The 24,221-nt window shown below is 34.6% G+C and overlaps 8 protein-coding genes across 8 annotated transcripts; 7 read left to right on the plus strand and 1 right to left on the minus strand.

Annotated features, from left to right (window-relative positions):
• Window positions 1-151: 151 nt before the first annotated feature.
• Window positions 152-3,712, minus strand: KIP1 (Kip1p; the record flags this gene model as incomplete). The annotated part of the gene is made up of 1 exon (XM_003670442.1): window positions 152-3,712. The coding sequence occupies one exon, from the start codon at window positions 3,710-3,712 to the stop codon at window positions 152-154; it is 3,561 nt and encodes a 1,186-aa protein (XP_003670490.1).
• Window positions 3,713-5,352: 1,640 nt separating this feature from the next.
• On the plus strand, window positions 5,353-7,173 carry TOD6 (Tod6p; the record flags this gene model as incomplete). The annotated part of the gene is made up of 1 exon (XM_003670443.1): window positions 5,353-7,173. The coding sequence occupies one exon, from the start codon at window positions 5,353-5,355 to the stop codon at window positions 7,171-7,173; it is 1,821 nt and encodes a 606-aa protein (XP_003670491.1).
• A 2,010-nt stretch (window positions 7,174-9,183) lies between these two features.
• NDAI0E04320 (cytosine permease) lies at window positions 9,184-10,764 on the plus strand (the record flags this gene model as incomplete). The annotated part of the gene is made up of 1 exon (XM_003670444.1): window positions 9,184-10,764. One exon carries the CDS (start codon window positions 9,184-9,186, stop codon window positions 10,762-10,764), a length of 1,581 nt encoding a protein of 526 aa, XP_003670492.1.
• Window positions 10,765-12,984: 2,220 nt separating this feature from the next.
• Window positions 12,985-14,607, plus strand: NDAI0E04330 (cytosine permease; the record flags this gene model as incomplete). The annotated part of the gene is made up of 1 exon (XM_003670445.1): window positions 12,985-14,607. One exon carries the CDS (start codon window positions 12,985-12,987, stop codon window positions 14,605-14,607), a length of 1,623 nt encoding a protein of 540 aa, XP_003670493.1.
• Window positions 14,608-16,049: 1,442 nt separating this feature from the next.
• Window positions 16,050-16,943, plus strand: HIS1 (ATP phosphoribosyltransferase; the record flags this gene model as incomplete). The annotated part of the gene is made up of 1 exon (XM_003670446.1): window positions 16,050-16,943. The coding sequence occupies one exon, from the start codon at window positions 16,050-16,052 to the stop codon at window positions 16,941-16,943; it is 894 nt and encodes a 297-aa protein (XP_003670494.1).
• Window positions 16,944-17,980: 1,037 nt separating this feature from the next.
• Window positions 17,981-19,840, plus strand: GIP2 (Gip2p; the record flags this gene model as incomplete). Its single annotated transcript, XM_003670447.1, has 1 exon — window positions 17,981-19,840. One exon carries the CDS (start codon window positions 17,981-17,983, stop codon window positions 19,838-19,840), a length of 1,860 nt encoding a protein of 619 aa, XP_003670495.1.
• Window positions 19,841-21,407: 1,567 nt separating this feature from the next.
• Window positions 21,408-21,521, plus strand: NDAI0E04360 (uncharacterized protein; the record flags this gene model as incomplete). The annotated part of the gene is made up of 1 exon (XM_003670448.1): window positions 21,408-21,521. One exon carries the CDS (start codon window positions 21,408-21,410, stop codon window positions 21,519-21,521), a length of 114 nt encoding a protein of 37 aa, XP_003670496.1.
• A 1,130-nt stretch (window positions 21,522-22,651) lies between these two features.
• PIC2 (Cu/Pi carrier) lies at window positions 22,652-23,572 on the plus strand (the record flags this gene model as incomplete). Its single annotated transcript, XM_003670449.1, has 1 exon — window positions 22,652-23,572. One exon carries the CDS (start codon window positions 22,652-22,654, stop codon window positions 23,570-23,572), a length of 921 nt encoding a protein of 306 aa, XP_003670497.1.
• Between the last annotated feature and the right edge of the window lie 649 nt (window positions 23,573-24,221).

The raw sequence follows: 24,221 nt of genomic DNA on the forward strand, positions 1-24,221 counted from the left end.
TAATGTTATATTTCTATTTTTACATACATAGATGTATAAACGCCAGGCTCCACCTTCATGTATATAACTCAGAAAGAATATTTATACTATTTTATTTTTTTGCTAAAAAGTTACATGTAAAGTAACGATCACCTTTCTATATTAAAAATTACTATTTATCAAGGCGAGCCTTTTTGGACACGTCTCTATTATTATTATTAGAAGTATCATCATTATTGTTTTTATTATCCATTCTTAAATTCGGCACAGTAGTAAACCTTCGTTTTAAATTATTAACAGGATGTTGGTTTTCAATTCCTGGTTTACTCGTAGTATCGTCACCGTTCTTGATCGCATTCGTGTTCTTTGCCGTAACAATTGGCATGGTGACAGCTCTCTTGTTATTTGAATTGATACTCTTCGGAACAAGAACTTTTGGTAACGGTTGATCAGGAACAGGAACTGGTGTGCTCGGGATATAGTTCGTCGGGTCCACCATATTATGCCCCATAGGAGACACAGCGTTGGGGACAAAAAATTCTGAAGAAGAAGATGATGAAGAATTCTTCATTTCCGTATAGATATGGAAATTCTTTGGTTTCGATAATTTAGGCAATTCATCTATGATTTCATTGTTTACTTCAAGCTTTAAGATTGGATAATTGGGCTGTGAGTATTGTTGGATTGGCTCATTAATGGAAGCCATCACTGATTCCACAGACGAACAATGGTCAATGATTATATCAGATTGTGATTTAGAGATTTGTAATGTATTATCTTTATAATCATTTAATATATAATGATATAGTTCGGATAGCTTTGATTTAATGGATTCTAAATTATTTTCATTAAATTGGTTTTCTTCAGTTATAGTATCATGCAAAGTTTTAAAAGCGTTCTGTATTGATATTTGTTTGGAGGTTAATCCAGATGTTAGTTCAGTGTTAAATTTGGTGATCAACTTTTCTAGATTATTGGAAACTTCGATATTTGTTCTATCTTTGACAGTCGTTATTATTTCATTAAATGACTTCTGTATTGGAATTTCTTTTACTCGAGTTTCCAATGAAGTTTTATTCCTGTCAAAGGATTCTTTGAGTGTAAAAGGAAGTTTCTCGGTATGTTCATTGATTGATAATAATGAGGCAATAGTTTCCATGAGTAAAGAACTCATTTGTTTATCCTGTCTTTCTTGGAGACCTTTATTGAACTGTGTTAAAACGTTCTCAGATCTTTGTAATATATCTACATCTAAATCCGTTTGTTTTTTCTCAGCTTGATTTATTATGTTCTTGATATCTTTGAAAATATTTGAACGTTCCTTGGAAACATGATCTTGGAAATAAGATTTTAAGGATTGCAAGTTTTCATTCAATGAATTCGTACTTTCCTTTTCCTTCATGAATTGATGCTCTAATGTTTGAATTTTCTTTTGTTGGGATATAATAACCTGTTTCAAATCTTCAGTTTCCTCAATGGTTTGGTCTTCTAAGTCCTTAAAACTTGACGATAAATAGCCGTTCAAATCGGTAAGTTGAGTACTTATTAAACCCTCCATGGATTTAGTACAAGAATGGACGTTATTGTAGCATTCTTCGAGTATTGTTTTATGACTAATAAGGAAATGATTTGTATCTCGTAGGTAAGGTTCGTTTAATAAATTTAAGTCCTTAGCTAATGTCAATTCAAGGTTCTGTAATAACTCAAATGTTTTCATTAATGATATTGAACCTAACTTGTTTGAGGTTTCCTTTTGGTTCGCCACAACATTGGTTTCAAGTTCATTAAATACACTTTGCATGACATCATTAAAGTTAATATTATAAGATTGTAAGGAGTTTTTCAATCGTAATAATTCGTCTCTTTGAATAGATAATTGATTGAAAGTTTCTTCCATATTATTCATATATTGGGTAGAATTATGATGAATTCTATTCCGTTCTTTATCCAAATTTTGTATTAAGGCAATATTGGATTCATGGATTTGAAGAACTCTTTGAACAAATGAATTTGAATTGATTTGATAATTTTCGAGTAAATCCATTAATTGATATTTTTCTGATCTTAATTGCTTCGTTACTTGTTCATTTTCCTTTAAGTTACTTTCCAAGTTCTTATTTAACTCTGTTTGTCGAACATATTTCTCTTTGAATTTTTGAATTTGTTCTTCCATATTATGAATTTTAGTCTTTTGCTCATCAACCAAGATACCATTACTTTCATATAAATCTAATTGATCTTGTGTAATACAAATACCATCTTTTTGTCTAGATGTCTTCAATTCTAGTCTAAGTCTTTCAATTTCGGAGACATATTCGTTAATACATGTATCTTTCGACATGGATTGATTAATTTGTGGGGTATTTTTTATAGATTTAGCGCGTATTGCATATTCCAACGTACTCACAGTTTCTTCCATTGATATTTTTGCCGGTGATATCGTGGCGATAATACAAGTTTTCGTTTTACCTCCTAATGAATCCTGTAATAATCTAGTTAATTTAGATTCTCTATATGGAATATGTTGTGAATGATCGACTAAGGCATTGATAACTCTACCCAATGTTAATAACGACTTATTAATTAAACCAGCTTCTTGTGCTCTCTTATTTTCTGCACCTGATCTATTTATATTTTCACTACCTGCTAAATCAACCAAATTTAATTTCCCCGTCTTTATATATTGTTCCCCCGATATTGGATCGATTTTCGTTATATTTGTTGCTATTGTAAATACAGTATGTGATCTAGATGATAAATCATTGCATTTTGTGGAAGCTACTTTCCTTTTCAAGGATCCATCCATCAATAATTGTAAACCTTCATGAGCGGATTTGATATAAATTTCTTCCATTCCCTTCACCATGATGGATGAACTTGCATTGTTATTATTATCAAATATCCTAATGGTTTCTTCCTCTGATTCATTTTGAGCAAATAAATCTTTCAATCGTTCATTATATAATTCCAAGAATGAAATCTTTACAGAATAATCATTTTCCAATGCTAACATTTTAAACAAATTCACTAATACTCTTGGAATAATTCCTGCATGTTCCCCCAATAGGATCATATCTTTTGATTCCAGATTGCCCAGTATATTTAAATCACCAGACATGGTATAAGTTTTCCCCGTACCAGTTTGCCCATAAGCGAAAACGGTACAATTATAACCGGATAACATTTCTGATATATAATTTTTTGCAGCGTCATTAAATACAGTTTCTTGATCACTTTCAGCACCAAAGACACGATCAAATGAGTATGATTTTTTAGGATATGATAAAGGTGATGAGGGATTGGATAAGATTACTTGATTTCCTTGCGGGCCCAATGTTGATATTACTACTGAACTTTTTTCTTTGATTTCTCTTTCACTTCTTGATCGACATCTTACATACACTTTAATATTAGTGCTAGATGGAGAGGATGAAGATGATAGTATATTTGTTTCTGATGATGAGGTTGTGGAATTAGAAGGTGATGAATTTATTGGAGAGAGTCTTTGTTTCTTCTGCTGACGTCGTTGTGTAAGTGATCTTTGGCTGGGAGTGATGTGTTTATCAAAATTGGAAGAAAATGGTTGTTTAGAGTTATTATTAGTATTGGTATTATTATTTATGCCTGAGATAGTGGTACGTCTGTTTAAGTTTGGTACTGGACCTATTGATGTTGTACGTCTTGATCCTGAGGTGGAATTCATTGCTGATCGGGATTGATGATTTTGTGACATTTTCCGAAACTATTGTGTTAGCCTTGGGAATATTCTGATCAATTAACCGATTCCTGTTTCGTGCAATTGACTTTTATGTATTTGTTTGTTTGTCCATATTTTCGAAGTAGATCTCTTGTTGTTTACAAAACACGATTAATTTTTACTATACCAAACAAAATCTGTTTTCCTGTTAAGCGCGGTTTCTTCTTCACAATTGCGGGTAAGCCTATGTCCAAAAGAGGCAACTAGCCGCCCAGTAAAGAGGTGGTGGAATTTTGAAAGGAAAAGTAAACAGAACATCACAGCAGAGGAGAGAAGAAACGAGAAGATTTATATGACATAGAGGAAATAATCTTGAGTTGAAACAATGCCGAAGGCTTGCAGAACAAAATTTCTATATAGACCTAAAGGAGTTGTAAAGACTACGGTAAAGAACAACGTCCATTTATCGTTGTTTTCCACGTAATGGTTAAGATACAGGATAATGAGGAACCATTTATATATTGATCATGGTGTATTCAAGCTCCTGAAATACTAAACTACCGCGTTAAATTTTTGTTGAGGTAGGTTAGGTTTCTCCTGTCAATCTTGTTAAAGCTTCTAGGTAACCTTCTATATCCAAGATGATACTGTAAATGAAGTATGTATGTACCTCATGCGAGGACTGAATATGACAGTAAACTTACAAAGAACTTGCCATTAACTGAATTTTACCCAAGGCAAGTGGTAATCTTACTATTAATTCAACGAAGAGGTAAGAACTCACTGCAACACACTACTGAGATATTAGTGAAATACTCATATACATTTTCATGTTCATTAACACTTTACTCCGTTTATTTGAATGTACTTACCCGAGGACAAAGGTGAAGAAGTATGGAAAAGCTTCTAGAAGACCAAAATATGCTTTGCGAACATTCGGAGTTGCCTAACACCCATGCCTTCCGCGGCACGTGCTTCCCCTGGCAGATACTCTCTTGACAAAATAGCGTGATTATTTATATTCGGGAGGAACCGTTCGCTCTACGTACACTTTAATATTTTTAATTCAATTTATAATCTACGCCTTTGGGGTTTGCGGTTTTGCGTTTGCGTTGCTCATCGCCTCATCGCCGCCTCATCGCGAAGGCTCATCGCTTCATGGGCAATAACAACAGCTCATCGGCTAATTAATCTCGTCCATTTTGGATGAAAAATTTAGAGTATTAGAGTAGGTTGATTACATTTCCCATTGTCATCTTCAGGCCTCACATACAGAAAGTATAGACAACAGAGGTATATGAATTGGTACATCGGTAGTCGCAACGATACGCATAACTATTGTCATCAACTACAAATACATCCTTTCGTTCTCAAATTACGACTACGCGTAGTAACTATCTCCAAATAGACCTATTTGTGCCTCATCATTTTAGCCCACCATTAACAGAGACGAAGTCAAAGAAAACTATATTCAATATATTTATTCTTCAATTTACTCCGTTATTATATTCTTCTTGCTGCCACTTCCACGACCCGTCGTCCGAGTTGATAGCACTGCCCTGTTCCACTTTCAATTATAGACAATTCCACAACTTTGTTAAGCAGGTTCATATAATTGGAAATATCCACTATTTTTTTGTATACAGTTACAACGCTATTAGTGGCCATTTTTTGCAATGCCTGTTCCGAAATCTATAAGAGGTGTAAACCATGTTTCATCATCAATAACACCAACACGTATAACTCCTATCGGTATGAATCCGAAAATAGAACGGAAACAACAAAAACATAATACATTCGAACAATTATCATCATCTTCATCATGGTCATCTGCTTCAATATCATCTCCATATCAACAGAGTGATAATTTATTGACAAAAAATTCAACAGCGAAAGATGCTATAGATAATACAGGACCACATCCTAAAAAGAATTCAACCAAAATAACAATGGCACAAGGACCAACCGCCACTGAGAATGAGAATAAAAATAAAAACCCGTCATCATGGGAACCTGAAGATGACATTTTATTACGTCAATTGAAGGAACTCAAAAAATTAGGTTGGAAAGAAATTGCACAACATTTTCATAACAGAACTCCAAACGCTTGTCAATTTAGATGGAGAAGATTGAAATCTGGGAATCTTAAATCCAATAAGACCGCTTTACTTGATTTGTCCCAATTAACGATGGGTAGTGACATTAAAAGGTCGTCTACTCCACTAGAGCCTATCGTCTCTTCTAATGGTTCTACTTCTGATAAATATAAAGATCTTATACCCAAATCAAACAAACCAAAAGCAGTTGTTTCGATTATTGAACCTAAGAGAAAAGAAACAATAGATGATAATACTATTTCAACTTCATTTAATGGTTTCGTGTCTCCTAAGAATATACGTTCAAATATATCCATTGATAAGACCCTGTTATCACCTCCGCCAGGTTTACCAAAATTACCTGCATCTCATACTAATGCAACAAAGGCATCAAAATCTTTTGTAAAACCGAGATCATTTTCTCATTCCGTAACACGACCAAATTTCTCGACGTCACAATCATCTGTTGCAACATCTATGAAATTACAACCTGATGCAGAAAACATTGGATTTATACCTAAAATAATAATTAAATCAAGGCGCAGTTCTTTTGCAACGAATTTTAATAACACTACTAATAATATTAATAATAATATTAATAATAATATTAATAATGCTCCAACCAATTCAAATTTATTATCGACCATGAAGACAACATTAGTAACATCAAAGTCAAGGAGAAATTCTTTTCTTCCATCTAGTCATCAACATCACCATCAACATACCTATATAAATAATAATAATAATCATTTGCACACTATGAACCACCCCCATCATCAATATCATCATAATACCCCAAGAAGACTATCTTTCAACTATAACAATAGCAATAACAACAGTAATACTAATTCAGTAACAAATTCAAGAAGATCATCTATGGTAATGGCCCCAAATTCAGCAAATATAGTTTTCAATAACTATCAACCATCACTACCAAATACAAGGAAAAACTCAATTACAGTATTAAGGAAAGAACAATTACCGTCAGCTGTACATACAAATTCTATTGAACCACAACAACAAGAACAGCGACACTCATTCTCTTCCAAGTTCACTTTCATTAATTCTGAAAATCCTCATGCAAACCATAGAGATAGAAAAGAATTGTTTAGTATGTGGACAAATGATGAAGATGACGTACTGAAAATCGGTAACTCTAAAAAATTATCAGCAATTGAATTATCTATATTATTACCAAATAAATCAGATAATCAGATTGAAACTCGTATGAAAAAATTATTCACGACTAAGGAAGAAGAGCGTGATCATGACGATGCGCTGGATGGTGACCATCTAAGTGTTCTGCATTCATATTCGAAAATGAAAACCGATATTATTGATGATTCTGTTAATGAGAATAAATATTTGCCCACACCAAAATTCTCACCTTCTGATGAATAAATTACTTCACGTGAAGAACTGCTATCGTCATGGTCACAATGGGGATTCCATATGGACAAATAAACAAGAGGAACTAGTAAAAATCAGCTATATATTATATTCGAAAATTATTAAATAAGGAAAAATCAAACCAAATGGAATCAAGGGAGAAATATGTAAGTTTTCATTTCCCAAAATTTTCAATCTATGTAAACATAAGATACTATAAAGAATTTTATACACCAGGCGTATAGGAAAAACTTACCTCCGTGGAACCTTTATATTTTTCATTAGCTTCAGTTGGAAACCATCTGTAAATATAAAGTATGATGAAGATGGATATATAAGCCTATTTGCTAGGTGGTATTTTCTAATTGTGGGATATTGTGTTAGATGTAATTTACTCCTTATTGATATTTTTATGAATACGTTCAGGTATAATATAGATAAGTCTAGTTTTATATGTTCGGTTACATAATAGGCAGCTAGGATAATAATGTGAAAAGGTGAATACCTAAAGGTTCTAAGATTGGTAACACTCTCTGAAGTAGCTTCGATTGCAAGGTTATCATTAGTAGTTCTTGAAAGGATCGTCAGGCTCGGCCTGTCGCATATGCGGGTAATACCCTTTATTATGATCCTCGTTATACAGCTAGTACTTACCTTACACTATAACATGCTCAAGTATATAAACCTAGGTGTAGTTTAGTGCAACAAAACCAACCCCAAAGTTTTAAACGCCTAGAAAAATAAAGGGTTGAAAATGGTTCCTTTGGATTCCCTTCAGGTGAAAAATCAAGAAATAATATTTATAACAGGGGAAAGTTCAAGTTAATGGGTGTATTATCCCCGCGAAGCGAAATTCGGCGAGTTTTTTCCGTTCAGATTTCAACTGGTGGAAAATCGTCGGAACATCAGTTGAAACCTCCTCCAAAAAAATTGAATTAGAGTGTTGATGAAAATGGAATTGAAAATGTTAACTAACAGTGGACCAATAATTATTTTCATTCCCAAGGTGTTTTTCTAAGGCATTTACAATTCATTACTTGCAAAGTATATACATGATTTAATTGTTTCCTGCCATTCGTAGCATCTCATGATATTGCTAGAATTGCCTTGCCATAGGAGTCATAATTAAAGCAAAGAGGAACTTTTCCATTCCGGTCATCTATTCAAAATAATTTGATCAAGTATCTTTAAGAACCACCTTACCTTTGTAATATTTCTACGTCATCAAGTATTTCCTACCTGAATATTAATTACATTCCCGTGGTCTCTCTCTTGTTACTCCAGGTAATTCCAAGTGTTTATTAAACACATCTGAGCGGGTTTTTCATAGTAAATAACTATTATTTGTGTTGAAGTTGGTACTCCTACGGTTGTTATTGGCTTTAATAATTATTAATCTAAACCCATTAAGCGCATATCTTAACTAGGTTTAGCATATGGCAATTGACCACCTGACTAATACTTTGATAACAGAAGGTAATTACAATTTAGCAACAAATGATTTGTTGAAAGAACTTTAGATTGCACTTTTTTCAGTACCTTTGTTAGCTTTCATTTGGAGTCTGTCGCGCGACAGGTTGTCTGGGTTTAGGACAAATTTTAATGTTAGACATTTATAACGACAAATAGACCTAAATTATATAGTGGTGTAAGGAAATCTTATTAAAATTTTCTGGACAAGGTTAGACATTTCTTCGAAGAGAAAATTTTTTGCCGACGCACTTATCTGGAATTTGAAACTGGCGCGTGAATTAGAAGTTCCTGCAGAACAATCAACTGTCGAGATATGTTTCCGATTAAACCTTTGTGCGAGATAATCTTGGACTAATTATTTAATCACTCGAAGCTCTTTAATGATCTTACTTCAAATATATAAGACATCGAGAAAGAATATATTTTAATACATCTATTCGAGTATCTCTGTTATTTTTTGACTTCATATTTTAGGTAATGCAATTCTATATTTAGACTATAGTAAACTTTTAGCAAGTTCTCAAGATACGTACAAAAAATAAAATTCCAATGTCCGAATTCGAGGCAAAAGAAACATATGACATAGTAGACTTAGAGAAGAATTTCCCGAGCACACAAACGTCAGAAAAGGTATTCACAGAGAATGGAAGTTTATCCGTTGAAGAACAATTTTCGGTTGACAATACTAAAGCTGCTAAATTAGTGATATTCAGTAATCTAATAAATCGACTAAATGCGGAAACGAACGGTATCGACCCAATATCTGATGAAGACAAAACTGAGGGATCTGTTCTAAATGCAACAACTATGTGGTTCTCCGCTAATTTAGTACTTTCGGCATATGCTGTTGGTGCTTTGGGCCCCCTAGCTTTTGGCCTGAATTTCGGGACATCAGTTCTGACAGTCGTTTTCTTTAACATTTTAGGAGTATTACCTGTTGCATTCTTTTCACTTTTTGGTCCAGAATTAGGTCTAAGGCAGATGATTTTATCGAGATTTTTAACGGGTAATATTACAGGAAGAATTTTCTCGTTATTTAATTGTGTCGCTTGTGTTGGGTGGTGTGTTTTAAACACAATTGTTGCAGCACAGTTGCTAAATATGGTCAATGAAGGTGGACATCAATTACCACTATGGGCAGGCTGTCTTGTCATCATTTCAGGTACGGTTCTAGTTACATTTTTCGGTTTTAAAATTATTCATGCTTATGAAAAATGGTCATGGGTACCCAACTTTGCTGTTTTCCTAATTATTATTGCGCGTTTGAAAATGTCAGGTAAATTTTCTGGTGGTGAATGGACTTCTGGCTCAACTACAGCTGGTAACGTCTTATCATTTGGTTGTGCAGCTTTTGGTTATGCTGCTGCTTGGGCGACATACGCGGCGGATTATACTGTTTATATGCCAAGAGATAGTAATAAATTCAAAATCTTCTTTTCCCTAGTAGCGGGGTTAATTTTCCCATTATGCTTTACTATGATATTGGGTGCAGCATGTGCAATGGGTGCTGTCAATGATCCGGTCTGGAAACAATATTACGATACAAATGCAATGGGTGGTTTAACATACGCAATTTTGGTTCCAAATTCATTACACGGGTTTGGAGATTTTTGTTGTGTATTATTAGCCTTATCCACCATCGCTAACAACATTCCAAACATGTATACCATTGCATTGTCCGTCCAAGCTTTTTGGGAGCCATTGGCTAAAATTCCAAGAGCATTATGGAGTGTGGCAGGTAATGCTACAGCATTGGGTATTGCCATTCCAGCATGTTATTACTTCGAATCTTTCCTAGAAAAGTTTATGAATACAATTGCTTATTATGCAGCAATATATATTTGTTTATCCTGCGCCGAACATTTCGTCTTTAGACGTAGCATCAAAGCATATAATGTGGAAGACTGGAATGATCCATCAAAATTACCCGTAGGGATAGCAGGGTGTGCCGGGTTGATTGTTGGTGCATTTGGTGTAGCCTTAGGAATGTGCCAATCTTATTGGGTCGGTGAAATTGCACGGCTGATCGGAAAATCAGGTGGGGATATTGGATTTGAATTGGGTGGGGGATGGGCGTTCATTACTTACGTTGTCGTTAGATTTTTGGAACTCAAGTATATTGGGCGTTAATTACTATGCCGCAAGTTACAACGCCTATTTTTACATAATACATTCTTATTATTCTTATTTCATCAAAACATTATATAATGATTCTAGATAAACTTTAATTAATATTCTTTTACTTTCAGAGCTCATTGCTAATGTGTTTTGCTTTTGAGGACGATAGACCACGTATACAAAGTGTAGAGTACACCATACCGGGTACTTGCTTAACGCAAATTGCTTTCTATGTACAATTCTTGCATCAGAAAATTAAACAGGCTGATGATTTGTTGATTGTTATGCACAGATTACACTTATTATAATGGGCTGGTTAATCGCAGTTTGTAATATTACCTAGGGAACTTAATGAATAATAGCTTCCACGTTGCCAACTTTGGTTACGAAGTATACTCCAGCTGCCAGTTAGTAGTGACAGAACGAATCAAGAGATCAATTAAGACGTTTCAGGAAAATACTGTGTACAATACAAGAATGTAGAGCCGTTCTCGCCCGTAATCAATCTATAAGTAAATATTAGTGGCAGGATAATAGACTCTTCTGAGAGATACGCCGTCCAAGAAGCGCAATATATCATACTCATGCTAGTAAACCAAGTAATTTGCCGTGTTCAACCGACGGATTTAAAACGCAGAAACAAAGGAGATTGAAACAGTTGAAGATCAAGAGAAAATACACTCATCAATTTTGAATGTCTTTACTAATGTGTGTTTCCTCCTTTCTGCCTAGTTGGTGTACTGGGACCGCTAATATTTGATTTGAACTTTCCTATTAGTAGCTTGGCTATCGATTTTGATTATCTTTTTTTTGTGGTACGTACTGTCTTAAAATGACCCATTAGAATAGTGTTGCTTAAGAGTGTACCCTTCAGCGAGAGTCGGAGTTACTGCAATAAAAGTGGCTTAAAAAATATAGTCTCTAAGATTAATAGAGGTCTACTTCTTCCCATAATGCTCTAGAAATCGAAAAAGAAGGTACGCAGTCAGCTCATTCCATCTGCGCTAATAAGGCAGATTTAAGGGAGCTGCACAAATTGTATAACCCAATAGTTGATTTTAACGATTAATAGCATCGTTTACATATGGAATTCCTATTGAAGTTTTGTATGTCCTATTTATTGTTCGTACTAGACACTGTGTGTTACTTTATTATCCAATTTAGTTATCAAACTCTAGTCACCAGTTTACGTAATGTTAAATACATATGTGGAATTATATCATGCAACTTCTCAGTTATTAGAGTCTACTTTAGACTCCGTCATTTAAGACTTGGACTGTACGTACGTACGGCTGCATATTCAAACTCATTATGTGTAAACTTTACGTCGTTAAGTTTATTATGAAGTAATTTGACACAGGCTTCTCGAGAAATGATGTTTCCCCTCGGTGCTTGTACAGGGTGTTCTGAGACACATTTCTGATTCTGGATTTCTAATCAATTTCATAACTGTGAAAACAGCCAATTTATTTTTCTTCACACACGTTTATTAATTTTTTACTCTGGCAAGCAAGGCGAGCCCCGCCGTAGCAGGGGCAGCAGTAGAAAATTTCGATGAGTAAATTGCTTCGAGAAGGACGCTGCAGGCGGACTCTTCCTGCAAGCGCCACTAAATGACACCAGGCTTGTTACGGGTTCGGTTAGGGGGTAGGGTAGACGCAATTTTTCCATCCAAAATTTAGGCTAAGAGTTGGGGTAAAAATTCTCAATTTCTGGCAAGAAGCAGGGTACATTTTCCAACTTTAGGTTACATAGAAAAACAAAATCTGTTCTGGGATAAGTGCCAGAAAAAGCCGGCCAAAATTACCCAAAAACCCCCGCACAAAAAATTTTAGGCTAGGGCTAGGGCTAAGCTAGGGCTAGGCTAGAAATGTTTTGAAGTAGGGTAGAAACCAGGCTAGGGAGTTCCAAAAGAGGGTAGGCTAGAAAATTATTTCTACCCATAACATGCCTGAATGACACGCGAAAATTTATCACAAAAATTTTTTTTTTACAGAGAATTTTGATAACGCTGATAACTTCTGAATGTTATCTAAAATAATACGCATCATCTCTCGAGTAAAAAAATTTATATAAAACCCTTCCACGTAAATTTTTGTTATCCTTTGAAATACTTTCTTTGAATACTCTGAAAAATATTGGCCTTCATCTTGTCTTTTTAGTGTATAAACTATATATAAACAAAGCTTCATTGCAGCACATCTTTATATCAAGAATTTCAAACAAATAGAGATGTCTTCATTATCTGATAAGAAAAATGTTTATGAACTAACTACAGATCTAGAAAGAAACTCCGGTTCTTTCATCAACAGTAATACTCATTCTAGCTCGCCAAACGATGATAACGATGTCAAGATAGCTATAACGTATTCAGGTGATGAAGAAACACCTTACATAATAGAAAGTTCAGAACCAGCAAAACTTTCCATCTTTAATAGAATAGCATCACAATTAAATGCAGAAACGAACGGTGTGGAACCAATCACTGATGAAGAGAAAACTGATGATTCCTTGTTGAATGCTTCTTCAATGTGGTTTTCCGCAAATTTAGTCATAGCGGCATATGCTCTAGGTGGGTTAGGTCCATTAGTCTATGGTTTAAATTTTGGTACCAGTGTCCTTGTTATTGTTTTTTTCAATATTCTAGGTTTATTATCTGTGGCATTTTTTTCTGTATTTGGTGCAGAGTTTGGATTAAGACAAATGATTTTATCACGTTTCCTACTGGGGAACATAACTGCTAGAGTTTTTGCAGTGATTAATAGTGTTGCATGTGTGGGTTGGGGTGTTGTCAATACACTTGCATCAGCTCAATTGTTGAATATGGTTAATCATACAAGTGGTCATAGTTGTCCTATCTGGGCCGGTTGTTTAATCATTGTCGGCTGTACAGTATTGGTCACATTTTTCGGTTATAACATTATTCACGCTTATGAAAGATGGTCATGGGTACCAAATTTGGCTGTTTTCTTAGTTATCATTGCAAGGTTATCTAAATCTGGGAACTTCTCTGGTGGTGAATGGACTTCCGGTCCAAATACTGCTGCTAGTGTGTTATCATTCGGTTCTGCAGTTTATGGGTTTGCTACAGGTTATACTACATTTGCAGCTGATTATACTGTCTATATGCCACGTAGTACCAACAAATATAAGATTTTCTTCTCTATTGTTGCAGGTCTATCATTCCCATTATTCTTCACTATGATATTAGGTGCTGCCTGTGCTATGGGTGCTGTTAATAACCCAGCTTGGAAAGCCTACTATGATACTAATGGTATGGGTGGTGTTACATACGCAGTATTGGTTCCAAATTCTCTTCATGGTTTTGGTGAATTTTGTTGTGTTCTTTTAGCTATGTCTACTGTATCTAACAATATCCCAAATATGTATACAGTTGCGCTATCTGTCCAGGCTATATGGTCACCTTTATCCAAGGTCCCAAGAGTTGCGTGGACGATGATGGCCAATGCTGCCACTTTCGGTATTGCTGTTCCTGCAGGCTATTACTTTGATGGGTTTATGGAAAACTTCATGAATACTATTGGTTACTATTTGGCTATTTACACTGCAATTTCATTATCTGAACATTTTATTTACAGACATGGATTCAAAGGTTACAACATTGAAGATTGGAATGATACTTCTAAATTGCCAATTGGTATTGCTGGATGTTGTGCTTTAGTTGTAGGTGCATTTGGTGTTGCATTAGGGATGAGCCAAACATATTGGACAGGTGAAATTGCTGTCTTAATTGGTGACTTCGGTGGTGATATCGGGTTTGAATTAGGTGCTAGTTGGGCATTCATAGTATACAATATTTTGAGACCGTTAGAAATAAAATACTTCGGTCGTTAGAATCTTTTTAAGTTGATCTTAAAAGAATTGCCCTACCAAATCGCATTTTTCAAAAGTTACAAATTTCCTACAAAAGTAAAAATATCTGTAATAATAGCATAGTATAATAATAATAAAAAGTATATTAACATTCATTATATTCGACGATATTTGCATAGAAGCAAAGACTTATTTTCAAATAATGTATTTAGTCATTATAGTAACTAAAATAAGGTTCCCCTTAAACATAGATTAGGGGATAGATTAGACTAGTGGAGGGTTTCAATATTGCTCCTTCCAATAAGGTATGGGTCACCAAAATTACAAATGAACTTCGCGACTGGTAATCGTCATATCAACGGTTTTCACGCCAGATAACTAAAGCCTTACCGTCCTCGTCAACAAAATGCGGACAAACGTTCGTACCTTCACTAAGAGTATATAACTCCAAGTACCCTCATCTCCTTGGCCCATACTACAATGCATCCGACTTATGAGATTACGCTGATATCCTCTTAAAGTTGGAGACTACCTTTCACTAAACAGGCGAGAGTGTAAAATATGCGATTTAGAGGAAGAGGTATTGCCAAATGTTGCAAACATTATTTTTTCTTTTATTATTATTTGGATGTTTTCTGTTACAAATAGGTGTGTCGTAGCTAGTTATGTGAATTAAGAATTATCACAATGCGCTAGGTTCGAGGTAATGCTTGAAACTACCTTCTGTGCTATATATGTCCGTAGATACGTAAGGTTTTCGAATTACAGTTAAGATTTTCGTAGTTAAAATAGGAAAAGGAAAAGGTTGGATTGGAATGTTAATAGGGAAAGATATGTAAGAAAGATTATAAAGGGTTTTAAAGACGCGATCTGGATTTCTCTCCGTAGTCTATTTTGTGACATATCCGAACCAAAAGTACCTGCCATTATTTTACGGGTATTTTCTTCTCAAAATGAAAAATGAAGGTCGGTTACCCTGACTTCAACTTAACTTAATGTTGACTCTGTCATGAAAATCCCTTGCGATTCCCATGGTGGTTTCTCACCATATCAACAGTAACTGCTAAGAAAACCCCGTTGAACTCCATTTTTTACTCCGTCGAAGCTAATTTCAACTGCCTGGTTCCTCTAATATAAAACAGAGGATAATAATTACTGCTGCTGCCACATATAGATAATTAAATACGTCCCATTAGTTAATAAAAGATCCATATTACGCATTAAATATTTACGCACGTATGGTTTGAGTCATTCATTAACCTCTTGTTTTCAGTACCTATGTAACTTTTCTTTTTATTTAAACTGCAACTCTAACTTCAAATTTGTAATTCGAAATTTCATCCTATTTCGTCATTTGGAATACATCAATATTTTATCAATCGGAAAAAAGTATAATCGAAACAAACACGTAAATACCTGTTAGATACTTACACCAGAAAACAACACATATACAAAACAAAAATATGGATTTAGTTAACCACTTGAACGATAGATTATTATTTGCTATTCCAAAGAAGGGACGTCTTTATGAAAAAAGTGTCACTATATTGAATGGATCAGATATTAAATTTCACCGTTCACAAAGATTAGATATTGCATTATGTACCACATTACCAATCGCCCTGATTTTCTTACCTGCTGCAGATATCCCAATGTTTGTCGGTGAAGGTAGATGTGATCTTGGTATCACTGGTGTTGATCAAGTTCGTGAAGCTAAGATGGATGTCGAATTACCAATCGATTTGAAATTCGGTAGTTGTAAATTACAAGTTCAAGTCCCAGTTAATGGAGAGTATAAAAATCCTAAACAATTAATTGGTAAGACTATTGTTTCTAGTTTTACTAATTTGACCAAGGAATATTTCGCTAAATTAGAAGGTGTTCCTATCGAAAAGATGGCTACCAAAGTTAAATATGTTGGTGGTTCCGTTGAAGCATCGTGTGCTCTTGGCGTAGCAGATGCTATAGTAGATCTTGTCGAAAGTGGTGAAACAATGAGGGCAGCTGGTTTAATTGATATCGCTACTGTTTTGGAAACCAGTGCCCATGTTATTGAGTCTAAACGTCCAAACAAGGACATAGAATTGATCGAAACTATTAAATCAAGAATTGAAGGTGTTATCACCGCACAGAGATATGTCTGTTGTAATTACAATGCTCCAGAGGGCCAATTAAAGGAGCTGTTACCAATTACACCAGGTAGAAGGGCCCCAACGATCTCAAAGATAGATAGTGAAGGATGGGTGGCTGTTAATTCTATGATTGAAAGAAGCAAAAAGGGTATAATCATGGATGAGTTGAAAAGAAAAGGTGCCGCCGATATCATGGTATTTGAAATCTCTAATTGCCGTGTCTAATAAATGAGTAAGGTACAATAATAAAGATTTACGTATTTAATGAATATAACTTTATGATGATAGACAATCTTATCTTCCCTTTATCGTAAGTAAAAATCTGTTATAGAAACTAATTTTCCACTAGAATACCGCGGATGACATAGTCAAATTTTACAAATCTCCATCCCTTTTAATGACTGTTTATGACTGAGGGGAAAAATCAAGTATAGAATACAGGCAAGACATACCAAATTATGATTTACAATGGACCCTAGTTTGCCATCAAAGATGAAACTACAAATTTGTGAAAACCCTGCCAGTTCACGATAGATATCTGTATTATCATAGTATTATATAATATTGATTTAATATTGTAATTTCTTGCAACATTATTTTTTTTCGAAGCGGGAATTTCAGGGAGGCGGACGTGTCGTACACAACGGGGGCATAATTAATAATTAGGGAAAACGAAAGGAAAAGAAAGGAAAGACGTAAAACAAGGATGGAAATATTATGTACGTACGTCTTAGAGCATTTCTCAGACAGGAGCCCCAGAGCAGTAGGGATCTAGTGGTAGGGTCAGACTAAGCTCCCAACTATATTTCGTTGTATGCACTTTATACCTATATTGTACCGTCGGAACAATAGCTGGAGGATAGCTATTCTGTAATTATATTCATCCGTAGATCTTGGTTTGCCCCGTTTGACTTTCTGACGCTGTTGCAAAATTATCAGTTTACCCCAGATTGAATTATAATAAAGGAAGGTTGGGTCTCTGAAGAATTGTAACTCGTTATCGTTTAATCGAGTTTATTTTTAACAATTAGACTTTTATATTCATAATTTAGTCGATAACCATACATACTGCTTACCACTCGAGAAAACTTGCTCAACCTCTTCCATTAAAACCATCTAGGAGCAGGTTCCAAATATATTTCACTTATTTCTAAGTTTAAGATATTAATATTTTTGCCAACTGGCTGGTGATAATAACATATCTTTAGATTTCGTCCAGAAAATCCTAAAATTACAAAGAAGATTACACAAACATCTAACACATGTATGTCAAGGCTGAGAATAAGAGGCCTTCCTTTTCCAGTCTTCAAGGGGATATGAATAAGAATAAGAATGAAGGCTCCCTATCAGCTATCCAAACATCTATTTCGAGGGGTCCCCCTACATATGGAAAGGAAAATGAAAATGATAGCCACCATAAAAATATAATACAAGATGTTTCTGAAAATATGGTAGATAATAGCAATGCTCATGCTCATCCTCCTTCACTGATTCAACAACATTTTCAAAAATACAACGCATCTCAAGGCAACCCTACCCATATGAGTGATTTGAAACCTCCAAAGAGAAGTCCTGTAAATTCTTTAGCTTTTCTACACAAACCTCAAAGGGTAACAAGAATGAACATTGATAAGTTTCCTGAGGAAGAATTAGAAAGAAACACAAACCTTAACAAGAACATTAAATCAGGTTTTAATGAAAATAATTTTGCAGAAATTAATATCGATGACGAAAATAAAGGTAATAATGGTAACGATATTACCGAATATTCACCAATTGATTTCCCCTCTCTCTCACCAAGATCTACCATTCCAACAAATTCCTTTATTCGCCCTTCCCCTCCCTTAAACAGTGATAATGACAATCCCATAAATTCCGATGAACATCAGATTCCATTCTTCCCTGTATATAAGAAATCTGGTGAACTATTAAAGAGTTCATTAAAAAGAAGATCCAAATCGTTGCCATCAACTTCCGAAATCTTAACAAAACAAAAAAATAGGGGAAATGAAAATAATGATGATCCAAGAATGATGTTAATGAGAAGTAAAAGTGTTCATTTTGGCCATAAGGCCCCAGTAAAGTATTTTAGTAAAGATGAAAGTCCAATTTCAGTTCAAGATAGAGACGAGTTCGAGGCTCTTTTGAATTTCAAGCAAAATGCTAATAGCCCCTTAGCATTTGATGAAGAGGAAATGATGTCTGCGAATTTACAAAAACTAAGGATTGGGGAACAGTCTATGCCTATCAAATCCAGTGCAAGTGAAACAAAATTGAGGAAAAGCAAAAGGTTCCAAAATGTTATTAAAGATAAGAAAAATAAAAATGAATCTTCCGATAGTGATAATAATATTACTAGCAGTAGTAGCGATCTTCGCTTAAACGATAAGGAAAATATAACTAGGAAAAATTTGGCAAAATTCAATGAAATATCAGATAACCTCAAGATCCCAAAGGAATCACATAACGTTTCTAAGAATATTATAACAAGTTTACCGTCGAGAGGAGGAAAAGTGAACCTAACGTATAATAAAGTGGTTGGGTTATATAATATAAATTTTCCAATCTTGAGTAATAAAAATCCAAAGAGTTTGAAGTTGAATATTTTTATTAAGTTATCAAAAGATCAAAAATGCTTCCCACAGGAGATTAGTTTACATATCGATAGAGAAAGCCGCTTGAATCCTTATCATATGCCCTTTACATCATCATCTGATAGTCTCAATAGCATCAACAGTGTTACGGGACGGTCCACTACTGGAAAACAAACCATACAACGAAGTACTAGGATAATAACAGGTAAAATATTAGTTAAAAATATCTTTTATGACAAAAGAGTAGTTGTTAGGTATACATGGAATGGTTGGAGAACAGTCCATGACGTGGAGTGTATATGGGTTAGTGATGCTGATGGGATCGTACCTGGTACAAATATGGAGGTCTTCAGATTCTTAATCGATGATGTGAGTAAGGTAGATTCCAGAGCAAAATTAGAATTTTGTATACAGTATACGACAAGAAATGATCATGTACGTCAAGAATATTGGGACAACAATGATGGTAAGAATTATAAAGTAGGACTTGTCCTTAATGGGTTCAATAATCCATTTGCTGTAAAATGAACATATGCTCTTTTTATCTTTGACAGTCAGCTGGGTTCATCGTCAACATATTCATTTTTTTGTCAGAAGATTTGCACTTATGACTATTCATCTCTATAACGTATAGAATACTAGAGCTCTGATGTAGAAATCCTCACGATATAATTTAAGCTATAAATTTGTCATTACCTTAAGTAACTTTTTTCAAGAAGCTCGTTAAGAAACGTCTGATTACCTTTGTTATGTAGATTATACCAGCAAAAGCGCGACACTAATCAATAGTATAGGTGTCGCGATAGGCAGTTTTTGGAGTAGGTTCTACAGATATCGAAAGAACTGAAGCCAGATTAAGACTTCCTGATGGTATATATGACGCTGTGCCTCTTAGGTCTACAAGGCACAATTGAAGTTTACGCAAACAGCAATGAGTAGAGAAGAATGTCAATTTGTACTTTTACAAGGTTATTTGATAATTTCTTAATTAACAAGAATGACACTAGCCTTTTCCATACATTGGTCGGGGAAACTCTTGCCCCTCAAACATATTAATACGCCGACAAATTGAACTGGCAGTAGTGAGCTTGCATCTTATCGGTCAAACGATTCCGGTTTTTTTCCTCTAGATGGTCTGATACTAGGGACACATCCTGTTATCTCATGGTTACTGAGTGGGTAGCTGTCTTCTCTAACAAATGGGTCACCAAATGAGTACTTAAAATGTTCAATATGTACGTGCAGTATCTTAGAGCAGACCTTTCTGTTCACGGTAACCTATCATCACTTGAAGGTAAAAGCTAAGGGGTGAGACCTTTTAAAACCGTTACTATTTAATGGCAACATTTTAGTACGGTTCTTGTTAAAAGAAAGTCTATGGTATGGCATCACAATCAAAAAAATGCGGTTATTTGTGTTTTACGGATATACCGCGAGACGGAAATCGGATCGTCTTTTTATTGAGTAATTTGTCCTGAATATATTTACTGACACTTGCCTAAAGCCCAAGCATCTTTTTAAGGACAAGAGAAAAGAAAAGTTGGAGAAACAACTTCCAGGAGATCCCTTGCATAATTGAATGAATTAGGGCAGCTTGCCTTCTTGGCGAGCCTGTGTGCTCTGTTACCGCACTTCTTTCAAGATTATGATTGGAAACTCCAATTTGGAATATGCCGCGTAAACTCAAGCCAGATAGAACGGTTCATATTTATCTTCTGATTGTTCAGTATCAACTTTTCTCAGTCCCCAAACATAACTACAGAAGTAAGTAAGTAAGTACGTACCTTTACGTAATTAAGTAACGCCACCTTTACGTAAGCTGCCTAGTTTCCCTTTTGGGTTAAATGATGTTGATTATTTTCATTGGTATATATCGGTTACTTGAAACGCATGCTCTCCCCTAATGATAGCTTAAAGGATCCATATCTTTACATCTATATAAAAGGTAACATAACCTAAACGTTCTCGACTAATTGGAAAAAACAAGTTAGTTGGAAACAACTATAAACCAGTTCATAACTAAAAGCATTTCCAAAATACGGTTTTACTAAAGTCAATTCTTCCCAACTTTACAACGACACCATCATAGCCATCAATGCAAGACATCGGAGTATTTTTAAGCATTTTTGTTTTCTTCTTCGTTTTCTACTTTAGTGCCCATAAGAATGTCATGAACAGGTACAAGAATGATATTCCGTATCTAGTCTGAAAAGCACTCAAGAAACAAAAGCAGCTTTTATTTCAAATATTCTTCAACGTTACCAATTTGTTCTTCCCAATCTTTTTGATGTGTTGCCTCCATTTAATATTCAGAGTGCTCAAACGATATGATTTTTTCCATGGGTTACTAATAACAATAATGATTCCACGAGATAATATATTCTACTAAACAATAATCCAACTTTTTATTTCTTTTTATTTACATTCCCCTATAAAATTTATAATAACTAATATCACATAATACATTTTTTACTTTTCTTTTTTAACCTGTCTTATTCAAATTATTTCTTATTGACAGTACAAGGTTATCAAGTAACCACATTCAGTTGTAATATATAGGTTACTTATTTTATATAAAAACCATAGAGCATAATAAGTCGAAGATTGGTAACGTTCTCTAAGGTAACGCAAACATGTTGTTGCAAGGATTCCAATAGTTCTATGAATCTCATATTATCTAGGATCTCAAATTGTAGATGACTTCGTTTTATTTTCATCTACCCCAGGTTTTCCAAAGAAAAAGACTGCAGCCCTGAGTTCCGGACATCAGATGCCAACAAATAAATCTGAACAATAATTACATCAATTGCAGTATGACCTGTCCCATTCCAGTGAGAGCTCCCCTACTAACGGAAAGTTTTGCGGGACATCTTCGCGTTAAGGATTTCTTTCTTAACAACACTATTTCCTTTCGGAGTTAACGACCGCCACTTTTGCGAATTTTTCAGATTTTTCAGATTTTTCAGAGTCGGGATGACGTCCGAACTCCACCTGGGCGGCTACAGTGGAAGAAATAAACCTTTTTAGGGGGTTGTGAGTGAGCGAAATTATTATATGACAAAAAAATTAAAGCTAACAGGCTGCTCGAACTTTAAAGTATTAAGTACGTAAAATATTCTTTGACTTAACTAATTTTGTATATTTGTGTCTTATTTGCCAGTTTTCTTTTTCAACTTGCATTTACCGGTTGGAAAGTTAGTGCTTATCCTTTGTTCACACCTTATAAATAAAATAACTTTTCTCGTTAACAAATTGAAAGGATAAAACCATTTTATTGCTTTTCCACAAACCACCAGAGGCAAAATAGAATCCAACAAAGAAATATACGATCAAACAAAGATGTCCAAATCGGATCGAAAAATACAAATGTTCACAAAGGAATATTATGCCGCTTGTACATTAGGTGGTATTATAGCTTGTGGTCCCACTCATTCATCAGTGACTCCATTAGATTTAGTCAAATGTAGATTACAAGTTAATTCTAAATTATATAAATCCAACATAGATGGGGCTCTAAAAATCATTAAGAATGAAGGTATTTCGAAACTTTTCACAGGTGTTGGGGCAACGTTAATTGGTTATTCATTACAAGGGGCAGGGAAATATGGTGGCTATGAATTATTTAAAAGATTTTATTCCACTACTTTGGTGAAAAATGAAGAAATGGCCTATAAGTATAGAACATCCATTTATTTGATGGCTTCTGCATCTGCGGAATTCTTTGCTGATATAATGTTATGCCCATTTGAAGCCATTAAAGTCAAACAACAAACAACTATGCCACCCTTCTGTAATAACGTCGTAGAAGGAATGAAAAAGATGTATGCGGCAGAAGGTATTAAAGGATTTTATAAGGGGATTACTCCACTTTGGTGTAGACAAATTCCTTATACAATGTGTAAGTTTACGTCATTTGAAAGAATTGTCGAAGCCATCTACGCAAGATTACCTACAAAGAAGAATGATATGTCTGCATTACAACAAATATCAGTTAGTTTTGTAGGTGGGTACTTAGCTGGTATTTTATGTGCTGTCGTTTCACATCCTGCTGATGTCATGGTCTCTAAAATAAATAATGAAAGGAAATTCGGTGAAACAATGGCAATTGCCTCAAAGAGAATATATAAAAATATAGGGTTCATCGGTCTATGGAACGGGTTAACTGTAAGAATATTCATGATTGGTACTTTGACAAGTTTCCAATGGTTAATATACGATTCATTTAAGGCATACATCGGTTTGCCAACAACTGGACATTGATAGATCATATTTAAGAAGGTGAATCTATCTAGGAGGAAAAGGGAAAGAATGAGGTATTTAGACTAAACTTAATGTATAAACTATAGATATATTTATTATCATACTTTTTTCCCAAAGTTTGCTGGCAAGAATTCATATATAGTCTTGCTAGTAATTCACTGAGAGAGAAACTTCTGCTATAAAAAAAGTCATGTTATCTGTAATTAGCTAACGTCGTTCACCTTAAGCTAACAATAATAAATTCCAAGGTCTGATCGATGGTTATATAATATCTAAGCTTAATTAAGATATAATGGCAAAACTGCCCATACTAGTAGGTGAAAACTATAACAAATCAATGACCCAAGTATAAATAATATCTCGCCAAGAATATAGTTAGTTGACTGGACAAGAAAGGTAATTTTAACCATTTCGTTTCGATATGACCCCTCCGGTAATTTTTGTAGGATAAGTATGAAACATGACGAAAAGTTCTTGAAATATCTGATAAAACACCATCTTAGAAATATTTAATAACGTTTCATGCCGTGTCAGTTAACTTATTTAGCAAGAATGTCTCTTTGCAACATAAAATGATTGGATCGTATTTACACTGTAGAGACAGTAATACAATTTTCATACTATTATATTATGAAACAGAATAAAGTGG

Source organism: Naumovozyma dairenensis, chromosome 5 (assembly GCF_000227115.2).
Source record: "Naumovozyma dairenensis CBS 421 chromosome 5, complete genome".
Lineage (NCBI taxonomy): Eukaryota > Fungi > Ascomycota > Saccharomycetes > Saccharomycetales > Saccharomycetaceae > Naumovozyma > Naumovozyma dairenensis.